Below are 11,951 nucleotides of genomic sequence, written 5' to 3' on the forward strand. Positions count from 1 at the left end.
GGTAAATTGGTATATGTTCCTTGTTGGAACAGGTAGACGCAAGTAATTTCTTGTGCCTTTTGGTTTTGTCTGTACCATGCCCTTTTTGTGGCCTCAGGCCACAATTCACAGTAACATGGTTCATGCCTAATATTGCCAGACATTTACACTCGCAAAAACTTGAGTGTCTAGGCCGTGGACAAAGAAAGCGGGGATAGTTTAAATACCACCTCTTCGTGTATTTTTTTTAGGATGCGTATTTCAGACCAAGTTTGTTCATCCTGCCTGAAATATCTCGAGGTTGAGATGAAACTTTGGTAAGGTTGGAGGGATATATTTCGGCGATGAATCGACTCGCTCGCCTACTCTTGTCTAGATGATATCCACGGATACAATGCCTGAGGTATATGACATGAAGCTATTCCAAACCAACCTACGATAGGGAGGACAATGCAAGTATGAGCGTGCACGTAGGAGGATACCCGACAAAGTATAACCAGCCCAGCGTTCTGTTACTTCTGGGGGGCCGCCAAACAGAGAAAATCTGGGGATGCGGCAGTGTGCGGCAGCTGCAGCCAATTTTCAAAGTGACATGGTCCGTCCAGTCGGAATTCGTCTCGTGGGGGTTTCGAATCCTGATCCTCGTCCTCAGCTGAAGAGCGTTTGGCGACCCACACGCCTATACGAGAGAATGACGTCGACCACTTTTGGGGCTGGGGAAACTAGTTCCCATACTCAGCTGCCCAGCAGAGTGGTCCCCGTCGTCCAGCCCTAGAAATCCCTAGGCCATACAATGGGACCGAGGAACCCTCGGATGACCTTTGTTACAACAACGGCTACAGCTAACTATGGAATGAGAAAGTGCCCGGTGGAGAGAAAGTCAGAAGGGAAGACGGCCACTGCACATACCCGGGGCGCCATTGACCCAGACGGTGCGGGCACTTGGGCAAAGTAACCTGCGAGGTTCTGTGGCCCAAGGCTCCAGGCAGTTCGATGCTTCATTATTCGAGAGTCTTACACTACTCTTTGCTGTTTGGCGTCGAGTCAACAAAACAGCAGAATGGGACGATCAACATTGGGCCGGCCGTCTGGCTGCTAGGCATCAGTACGGAGTACTGGGAACGGACTTGGAAGAAGCTCCCGCTTCATCCACCATCCACAGTCCACCATCGATAACCCACATGCTGGGCTGACGCCTCCCAACTTGCTTCGCGGGGCCCGCAGCACTGTTCGGTGGCCGTGTCCGAACCAGCCGGGGCCAGGATGAGTGTCCGCCCTATCAGTCCCTCCTCCGTGGGAGGGGAAAAACGCCCATTTCACAGGGAGTGGATCGAAAGAATGTCAGATACATCTGCTATACGGGAAACAGGGCTTTTCTCTGCAATGGCCTATGAGACGGTGTTCCTGGATGTACAAGTACAAAGAACTGGCCATGCAGGGCGTACAGCCATCAACCGGTACTGTATGATCCATCCATACAGCCCCCAGCGCAGAGCGCGGAATGAGTCGGATACCGATGATCCCGTACGTGAGTACTGGAAATGCCCTCTGTGCATGGGCTGAAATCTGGATCGGCCAGATGCACCCAGTTGCGCCGGACCCAAAGCCAAGAATCTTTACGCTCTGATCTCCCAACGATGCCAGAACCAGGCATCTGGGGCGGGCTTGAGTCTAGTCGGATTTGGGGTCCTTGGGGCTGATGGGCGCTAAGCATATTGACTGATCATTATTTACTGTTCTCAGCTCTTGCGTTTCAACCAAGTTACAGGCTGACAAGTGACAGCCTTATCCGCTTGAACGGGAGTCTCACGTGATCCAGGCCCAGTCGGTCGCTTGAAGGATGCTCAACTGGCAGCTGCTCAAGCGCCCAAGGCTTATAGATCCAGAGTACTACCTCGACAGTTGTACTCTACAATACTTGAAGAGTCGGCCACCAGGGACTAGATCAACTTAGCAGTGGAGCCGCCGCGAAGGCCGGGATCTGACCGGCCAAGCGCCCTGGTGAGCGAATCCGCCGGACATTCTCTGCCGGATCGGCCGCATTCTTTGCGAGCGAGGCAGTGCTGAAATGTGGATTCGAGACATCCTGGAAAAGGAGACGACGCTTTTCCTTTTTCTGGCGTGATTCAGGAGAAGGGCAGAGACCATTCTAGTCAGGGAGGATTCGAGATCTAGAACCTGCGTCGAAGGGCAGCTATTAACCTTTGACAGTTTGTTGACAAGATAACTGGAATAAATAGCAGTCACTAAGCCTGCTTGGGCTACGGTCGAACGAACTAAATAGCACTAAGTTAGGACTACTACGAAGTACAGTACTCCGTACTAGGCAAAGCATTGGCGACGAGAATGACAGGAGGAGAGAGAAGTACAAAGAGAAGTACAAACACGACGCACAATTATCCAATAGAGTCAATACTCTGAAAATATATGAAAATCAAGGAGCTTGGGACTAGCTAGATGACTACTTGGCTACAGAGCCAATATCACCTTAATCAACCATCTCGCTGACTACTATACCCTTGAATTGAGATGACCATACGGAAGTACTGAAAATGACCCGCACAACTACGAGATTGACGACACTTCCTCGTCCTTCTCCAAAGGGGGGCCCAATTGAACCACGTCAACCCCCTCGATCTATTCTTCTGGCTTGTCTTCTCATATTTATTCTCTTCTTCGTGATACCCAATTTCTCTCGTTGCTGGATCTTTTTGTTCGGGGGTTCCAAGTTGTTGTTGGTCCGTTCCCTGTCCCCCTCCCCCCCCCCCCCCCCAATCGATCGATCTTCGTTTCCACCATTCCCGAAACGCCCACACAGCGGCCATTCCTATCCCTGTCGTACGGCAGCCTTGAACTCACATTTCCACTCCTCCAACATCCTCATCTCTCCCACTCCCACCCCCTCCAACCCTCCTCCCTCTTCCCCCGCCGTCTGATCGGGGTGAGAGAGACCTTCTTTTCGACCTCTGGTCATGCACAAGATCTCCAACTTTACGGGCCAGGCCCGTCATGGTTGGGAACGAATGACGCCGACCTTTGGAATGTCCAGACCACACACCGACATGACTTTTCGCCGGCCACACGGGGCACCTCCCATGACGCCCCCCACGAGTATTGATCCGACCGTCAACCTGTCCTTCAACGTCCCGTTCTCTTCCACGTTGGCTGGTCCCGACGTCGAGGACGTCCTCCACGCCAGTCCCAACGCTCTGCAACGCTGGACTTTCCCCGAAGGCACTCCCGAGGGCACACCGGTCCACCAGCTGCCCGTACACACCAGCAATGTCGATGGTTTACGGAGGTTATGCCGGCAGATTACGGAAAGCAGTGGTGGCCGTATCGAGGCTACTCTCACGTCCTCAGAGCCCAAGGCGGTGCCTTCGCTACAACGGCGGCCAAATGGCTTGGTGACCAACGTCTGTGTGACCGGTGACGGAGAGACAGTACGGAAGATGCGGGCCAAGATTTTGAACGAGACTCCGATTATGTTGGTACGTGGTTGAATTTTTTTTCATCTGCTCTGAGCATCTTGACCTTCGACCCGTGTGCTCAAACCAATGCTGGTCTTGACGATGGCACATCCCTTGCTAACTAGTTACTTCTGATTAGCGATGCGCGACCGTCGACGTGGATATGCACTTGATCATGGATGGGTCTCCCAAGGGGATCCGAGCGAGCGTGCTCGAGCACATGGACACCTTGGCCGCCTACACCGGGACCGACATTTTCTTGCTGACACCCAAGCTCCACGACGCCGACAGCGCAGTGGTTTCCTCCTATGGCTATGCATCTGACAACGGGCTCGAGCAGCGCTTCCGAGTCGCCATCTACGGCGACATGGAGAGCTCTGAGCATGCGAAGACGCGGGTTCTGATCATGATCGATCAAATTGTGGGTCACCTTTGTGTGCGGGATAATTTCGACGGGAACCGGGCTAACGCAGAGCCGCAGCTGAAACGCCATGTGGACGCCATCAAGCTGGAGCTGACCATGCACACTTTGGTCTGTGGACGGACTCGCAAAAACATCAAGCTCATCGAGGCTGCCACCGGCACCGCCATCTACTTCCCTCCTCCCTTCCCCCGAATCTTTGGCTATACCCCTCCTGGCGCGAGCCGTCGAAGTGAAGACGAAGTCTACATCACGGGAGACACACCGGAGCAGATTGCTCGTGCGAAGCAAAAGTTGCGGGAATTGGTCCTGGGGGTGAAAATCTATGTCAAGGATGTCGTCGTCAACTCGAGCAAGATCGACAATATCTTGCTCGATCGCTTGGACAAGGTCCGCAAGGTGATGGAGATGAATGGCTCCTACGTTCTTTTCCCACAGTTGGGCAGCCAGCGCGGCCTTGTCCGGATTCAGGGTACTGAGGTTTTGCATGTCGAGCGGACTGTCAGAGAGATCATGGCTCTGGTATGAATTCCCAAGAGATGGTATCGTATGAATCACAACTAACCAGACATTCCAGGCCGGTCAATTCTACAGCGCTTCTTGGTGGATCCTCATGCCTGATCCTGCGCAAGGCGGCATCCGCGCTCCTTCGACAGCCGACATTCGTTCCATGCTCTCCGATATCTGCACCAACTCTGAGGCGGAGGTCAGCTTCGACAACCTCACCTTCACTATCAACGGATCCGACGATGCGGTCAAGGCTGCTATGACTGTCGTGAACCAGATTCCTTTCGTCACACGCAGCCAATACCAGATGCGAGTCAAGATCGAGCTCGCGAACGAACACAAGGAGTTTGTTAGCGGCAAGAAGAACGGCAAGATCAACAAGATCATGGGTCAGAGTGAGTTACTCCATCTACGCCGCCCATGTAGGGAATGTGCATTAACAACGGAATAGGCAACGTGCAAATCATCTTCGACGGCTTCAACGAGTACAACTTCTATATTGACGTGTGCGGCAACCAGTACGACTCTACCAAGAACGGTTTGGATCTTGTCGAGCAGGAGATGCCCGCCTCCATCTCGTTCCATGTTCCGGACCAATACCACAAGCGGATTATCGGCATTGGTGGGCAGCACATCCAGCGTATCATGAAGAAGTACTCGGTGTTTGTCAAGTTCTCCAATGCGATGGACCGCGGTGGGATGGGCAAGGAGGACGACGACATCAAAGTTGACAATGTCATCTGTCGGACTCCAGCCCGTAATGCCCAGAGCCTGGACCTTGTGAAGCAGGAGATCATGGACATGGTCGAGAAGGTTGACGCCGAGTATGTCTCGGAGCGAGTCGTCATCAATCGCCTCTACCATCGCGAGCTGTTGGCTCGCATGACTGAAATTGACGAGTTGGAGAAGAAGTGGAACTGCAAAATTGAGTTCCCCAGCACCGAGCTTGCCAGTGATGTCGTTACCATCTCCGGTCCGGAGTACCAGGTGCCCCAGGCCGTTGATGCTCTTCTAGGCATGGTTCCCGAAAGTCACGAGCTGCACTTCCAGAGCTCTTCGGAGCTTCAGCAATACTTCAAGTCTCCGGACTTCATCGCGGACGTTCGAACCAAGCTCAAGGAGCAGTATGAGGTTGATATCAATGTTGACACCGCTGCTGATCTCCCCACCACCAAGGAGGAAGGCTCGTCCTCCCCTGAGCCCGCTCCGGAAGATCGAGTTGTCCTTGGTTACACTCGTAACAATGCTGGTGGTCTGAAAGACGCCATCGACTTCCTGATCTCCCGCCTCGTCGCTCATGGCCTCGACGCCAACACCGTCAAAGGTGCCATTCCGCGCCCCAAGTCGGACTCATTCGAGGAGTCACTTCCCTTCTTCGACTCAAAGCTGTTGCAGCACGCTCCCGTCCCTCTTGTGACGGACTCTCCTACCCGACCCAGTTTCGCTGACGAGACTAGCGAGCGCGGCTCGATTTTCGAGCGTCTGCGCAAGCCGGGTAGCATTTCGTCCTTCTCGTCCTTTATCGGACGCAAGAACCACTCGGCATCGCCCGGTTCCTTCTTCAAGCACGCCTCGAGCAACGCCTCGAAGGCCTCGCTCGTTTCGATGGAATCGCGGGATAGTGGCTACCGCAACCCCTGGAACGACTCCGGGGTGAACTTGCCCGAGGACGACCTGCCCGTCCTTGGCAGCTCGCACAGCCACAAGAGCAGCAGCAGCAACAATGGCTGGCCCACGCGCTTCGACGCCAAGTTTCCTTTCGGTACGGCGCCCGGCGACATGACTCCCAAGCATGATCCGCGCGCCTCTTTTGACAGTGGTCGCCCTAGCACTTCGAATTCTACTTCTGGATACCCGGCCCCGATTGGGCCACCGCGTTAAACCCAAAATATCCATTTACAGCAGCAGTATACCCTTTTGGTTGATTGATTTGTTTCCAGCGTGTCTCGGTTTGACCTGTCTCTCTGTCTTTCGTCTTTTGTTCAATTGATGTTTGGTTGTTTTTCTGTCTTTTTTTTTGGTCTTTTGATTTTACAAGTTGATTGATACCACGGAAACGCAAGCAATGAGGGCGTCAGAAAAGAAAACGAGAGATATCCAAGAAATCTGCGTGAGATAGAGCGGATTTTCATCGTTACTGTTTTGTCTTTGTGCTATCTTTTTTTTGTCTTTCTCATCTTTTATCTTATAAGGAGGGGAGAGAAACACACGATATTCCTTTCCTCCCCTCGATTTCTTTTTGATGGTTCTTTTTCCTTCTTCCTGTGCTTCTTGTTGGTCGCGACGTGGATGATTCCGGGTGTGCATTGGAGGGACTTAAAGGGGTTACGCGTTGGAGTCTTTCGAATTCTCACTCTTGAGATGATGATACCCTTGCCGGCATGGCTGGTCTGGTTTTCGGCGATTTCGATTGACTCGGGAGTTTCACCTTGATCGATTTGGGTTTTTGTGTCGATGTTTACTCCTTTTGATATCCCCGTCAATGAGATTTGACTTGAGACAATATCCAGCTTCCATCAGCCGTAGACCTTTCAGTCAATTAGTACAAACACCCTAACTCGGTCTTCATTCTAGGTCTACCATCAATCATGCCACGCTGTTCTCACAGTCTGGGCTTCCACGGACGGGTTTCAGCGCCGTGGAACTGACGATCTCCACGCTGACGTAGCAACGTGGGGTCACAGCTCGACCCCCGCTCCTTTCATAGTTCCTACAACGACCATTACCCAGACCATTCTTCAATTGCACAACCAACCAAGTCCAGGGAACCCATTGTGCACAATTCAATCCCAGGAGCAACTCACCAATATGGCATCATCATATCCACGCCCGGACTTCCAACGCAAAGCCCTGAACTGGGCTTCTCTCGACGGCACATGGGACTTTATCTTCGACGACGGCAACATCGGGCTATCCCAGAAATGGCAAAACAAGGGCATCCCCGCACATGCAGACGACAAACAGCCCAAACGCGAGATACAAGTCCCATACGCGTTTCAAACTCCAGCGTCTGGGATCGGGCTCCTCGAGGCCCACGAGTTGATGTGGTATGAGCGTAGTATCGACGACATTCGAACCGACGAGGAAAAAGCCAACGGAAGCAGACTGCTCATCCGCTTCGGCGCCGTCGATTATGAGTGCTCTGTTTGGGTAGATGGTCACTTTGTCGGTGGCCATCGTGGCGGCCATGTCCCTTTTGATTTGGATGTGACGGATGCATTCCCACCGGAGGCACAGTCCGCCCGTCTGACCATGCGCATAAGAGACTCGCCGTATGACCTTGCCCAGCCGCGTGGGAAGCAGTACTGGAAGCCTATTTCGGAAAATATTTTCTACACGCCAACCGGTGGTATTTGGTTGTCTGCTTGGATGGAGAGTGTGCCTGCTATGCGGTTGTGTTGTGGTAGTGGTGGGACCGTTCTTCGGTCAGACGATATCGAACATGGCGAGCTTCATGCGCGGATCTCTGTGGCTGGTCGATCGCCGCAGGCTGGGTGTAGTGTTGAGGTTGAAGCTAGTCTGGGCGGAAGCCCTGTGGGCAAGAACAAGGTCCCGTTACCGGCTGAGAGGGACTGGGCTGCTCTGGACTTGAGCATGAAAGTACCGCATGCGATTGAGCTGCAGAAGAAAGCACCGTACGATGCTGAAGGAGCTTGGCATGATTCCGTGGCTCTTTGGGCGCCCGAGCATCCGATCTTGTATGATTTGGTTCTGCGTCTATACGACGCCGATGGCAAGGTTGTTGACGAGATCGAGACCACTACCGGCATGCGCAGTCTATCCTGGCAGACTGGCGATGGCACCTTCCGATTAAACGGCAAGCCGCTCTTTCAGATGTTATTCTTGGATCAGGGTTACTGGCCCAAGACCGGAATTACGCCTCCTTCATCCGAGGCGCTCAAGGCTGATATCATCATGGCGAAAGACCTGGGCTTCAACGGGTGCCGCAAGCACCAGAAGGTCGAAGATCCCCGGTTCCACTACTGGGCTGATCGGCTGGGCTATCTTGTCTGGGGCGAGATGGCTAATGCTTACGAGTTTGGAAGCGATTACATCGAGCGGATGAATGCTGAGTGGGCGGAGGCTGTGAAGAGAGATATTAATCATCCATGTGTTATTACGTGGACGCCGAATAATGAGAGTTGGGCCTACACTTCGTTGAAGGATAATATTGAGCAGCGGAATCATATTCGCTCTCTGTACTATCTGACCAAGTATGACCCGATATACGTCTGACCAGATGAAATGGAGATAGCGCTGACGCGGCACTGAAACAGGACGCTGGACCCTAGCCGTCCCATTAATGACAACTGTGGCTGGGAGCATGTACTCACAGATCTAACCACATACCACGACTACGCCGACTCACACGAGCTAGCAGAGACATGCTCCAAGATGGAAGGCGGGATCCTAGGCCCGAAGGCTGGACGCGAGATGTTCACGAAGCCCATATATTCCGGGTTCTCAGGCCACACCTTCGTTGACTCCGGAGCGCAGCATAAAGCCGGGGCACCGGTAATTTGCACCGAATTCGGTGGCGTGAATATCGCGCCTCCCAAGGATAGTCAGGCTGGTGAGCGTGACTGGGGATATACCACTGCCACGGACGTTGAAGACTTTGTGAAGCGATTTGAGAAGCTGGTGATGGCCATCGTCAAGGGTGGTCACACGTGCGGACTTGTGTATACACAGCTGTAAGTGAATCTTCCAAAGGAAGGGGACATCGATTGGCTAACTGGCGCTTTCAGGTGTGATATTGAGCAAGAGGTCAATGGGCTGTACACGTACGATCGACGGGCGAAAGTTCCCGTTGCAAAAGTCAAGGCCATCATGGATGCTGCTCAGGATTATTACTATCAGCATGTGCAATCACATGCTCCAAAGGGTTTCCGGAAGTTGCTGCATTCTCTGCACCGATCATGATATTAACCTTGAGACTGCAATCTAGGTTGCTTCCGTGGTGCAGCTACTGTATGAGGGTGTCTCGGCTAAGAGGATGAGACACAGCAGGCAGGAGCTTTCATAGAGTAGTTTGATAAAATAAAATGGTTTCGGGATAACCACCGACGTTCAGAATTGCAGTATCAAATTTTTTTTCCATCTAAGATATCTGCGTTGATGGGTTATAAACTGCTTCAGCCCTTTCAAGGCAGAATAGGAGATAAAATTCCGATGTAATCATTGGCTCTTTGAGCCACACCTACAGTACTACCTGAGTGGTTTATAAGTTCACATGCAGTGACCAGCCTGGTACACTAAGTTCTAGCTACTTCGGCCTAGAGCATACATGTTGCAACAGAGCGATCGTCGACAACTCGGGGCGATAGACTGCTGATCGAGGCTCCAACGTTACTCTCCGCTGCATGGTGACCACCTCGGACTCGGCCTTTGGCAAAATGCGATCTACCAAACAGTGAATACTGTTCATGAGAGCAACCTCTTATGCAAAAAATCGAGGAATAAGAACTTGGTCAGCACGGATCTCCGTTTCTGTAGCGCCAGTAGCCCTGTCTGGCTACTCCACTTTGTTCTTATGGTAACGCCGTTGAAATGCGGGGTTGTGATGGTCTTGCTTTACACTAGTCTGGCAGGGATTAGAACAAGTACGCTCAGATAGTTGGGCTACTCGCACAGTCGCAGATCAAATGTTCGAGTGAGGGGTTGTGAAAGGGCCATTTGAAGGTCGTGATTGAAGCGATTCGGTAGTCCGGCAAATCGTACTACAAAGCCTCGTTTCAATGTGGCAGACGGTAGCCACGCAGATGTCATTTAGGTCTGTCGCCAAATCATACGGGCTGAATATTGATATAAGTTACGTCCCACAGCTGTGGGACCTCCTAAAAATTCCAAGTTCGAGGACACCTTTGTAATGGATTCTTGGGACACTGCGTTAGGAGTGGGCACTCTAGATGCCTTACCCACCTCCCTTCTCGCGGTGGTGGCTATTACTGCCGCCGTGAGTGTTTTCGTTCACTTCCTCAAAGCTGAAATACTGATGAAACATAGATTTTGGGATATGGAGCGTGGGTAGTAGTCTATAATCTCTACTTCAGCCCACTAGCAAAATTCCCCGGCCCCAAACTCGCAGCATGCACCGACATCCTCAGTCTATATTGGACCTCAACGGGACAAAATCACTACAAGATGAAAGAGCTCCACGACAAATATGGTGATGTCATTAGGATGGGCCCTACTTCTCTAATTTATCGGAGCGCCCAGGGATGGAAGGACATCTATGGCCATCGCAAAGCAGGAAACGGGTCATTTCTCAAAGATCCTCAGTTCTACACCCGCGGACCGAACGGACCTAATCTCCTGAATGCCAACGACGCTGACCACGCGAGGGGAAGACGACTTCTATCCCACGCATTTTCCGAAAAGGCCCTGAGAGACCAGGAGAGTCTCATCCAGTCCTATGTGGACTTATTGGTGGAGCGACTGAACGGCGAAATCAACGCTTCACGAGGAATAGTCGATATGACCCAATGGTACAACTTCACCACGTTCGATATCATCGGCGACCTAGCCTTTGGCGAGCCATTTGACTGCCTACACAAAAGCCAGTACCATACATGGGTGAAAATGGTCTTCGTGAGCGCCAAAGTAGCAGCTGTCCTCCGACCGCTACGCGTATACCCCTTCCTAGCCCCGATCGTCCGAATGATAGTACCGAAGAGACTGGTTAAAATGCGAGAAGCACACTTTGCATTGAGCGCAGAAAAGGTCCGCCGTCGACTAGAGGCTAAGACCGAACGACCTGATTTCATGACTTATGTCCTTCGTTTCAATGACGACCGGGCCATGAGTATCCGCGAAATGGAAAGTAATGCCGCACTACTGATTCTCGCCGGCAGCGAGACTACCGCCACACTGCTCTCGGGCTTTACCTACTATAGTCTCGCGAATCCCGCGGTCTGGAAGAAGCTGATCGACGAAGTTCGGGGATCGTTTACGTCGTACGATGATATTGATTTCCACGGTGTGAGCCAGCTGAGCTACTTGAATGCAGCGCTGGAGGAGGCTCTGCGGGTTTACCCCCCTGTTACGGCGTTGACACCGCGAGTAGTACCAAAGGGAGGCGCAGTGATCGATGGCTCGTTTATACCGGAGGGAACGTCCGTGTCTGGACATCATTATTCAACGTACCATGCCGAGTCGCATTTCGCTGAGCCGGACTCGTTTATTCCCGAGCGATGGCTTGAGAGTCGAGACGAGCGGTTTGAAAATGATAACAGGTCGATACTATATGCGTTTTCACTCGGGCCTCGGAATTGTCTGGGGAAGAAGTAAGAAATACATGTATAAACCCTCTATCAGGCGTGTGCTAACATGCTATGTCTTTTAGTCTTGCCTACGCCGAGATGCGGCTCATTGCGGCCAAACTTCTATGGAGCTTTGATATGACCCTGGAAGAAAGCTCAGCTGGTTGGGAAATCCAGAAGTCATTCAATTTGTGGGAGAAGAATCCACTTATGGTGAAATTATCACGAGCGCAGCATAGTTTTGAGAAGTGAGGAGAAGAAGGGCGGTTGTCCATCCTCGTTGGATTTACTGGAAAATACACGACTGCAAGA

At 52.1% G+C, this 11,951-nt stretch overlaps 3 protein-coding genes across 3 annotated transcripts; all 3 read left to right on the plus strand.

The window, feature by feature from the left end:
• Positions 1-2,951: 2,951 nt before the first annotated feature.
• N7458_001960 (KH domain protein) lies at positions 2,952-6,258 on the plus strand (the record flags this gene model as incomplete). The annotated part of the gene is made up of 4 exons (XM_056905343.1): positions 2,952-3,470; positions 3,589-4,392; positions 4,448-4,772; positions 4,829-6,258. The coding sequence occupies 4 exons, from the start codon at positions 2,952-2,954 to the stop codon at positions 6,256-6,258; spliced, it is 3,078 nt and encodes a 1,025-aa protein (XP_056769450.1).
• A 927-nt stretch (positions 6,259-7,185) lies between these two features.
• On the plus strand, positions 7,186-9,300 carry N7458_001961 (glycoside hydrolase family 2 protein; the record flags this gene model as incomplete). The annotated part of the gene is made up of 3 exons (XM_056905344.1): positions 7,186-8,591; positions 8,655-9,071; positions 9,126-9,300. The coding sequence occupies 3 exons, from the start codon at positions 7,186-7,188 to the stop codon at positions 9,298-9,300; spliced, it is 1,998 nt and encodes a 665-aa protein (XP_056769451.1).
• Positions 9,301-10,246: 946 nt separating this feature from the next.
• Positions 10,247-11,891, plus strand: N7458_001962 (cytochrome P450; the record flags this gene model as incomplete). Its single annotated transcript, XM_056905345.1, has 3 exons — positions 10,247-10,333; positions 10,384-11,663; positions 11,723-11,891. 3 exons carry the CDS (start codon positions 10,247-10,249, stop codon positions 11,889-11,891), a joined length of 1,536 nt encoding a protein of 511 aa, XP_056769452.1.
• Positions 11,892-11,951: the final 60 nt, after the last annotated feature.

Source organism: Penicillium daleae, assembly GCF_028827525.1.
Source record: "Penicillium daleae strain IBT 16125 chromosome Unknown utg000002l_segment0_segment0, whole genome shotgun sequence".
NCBI lineage: Eukaryota > Fungi > Ascomycota > Eurotiomycetes > Eurotiales > Aspergillaceae > Penicillium > Penicillium daleae.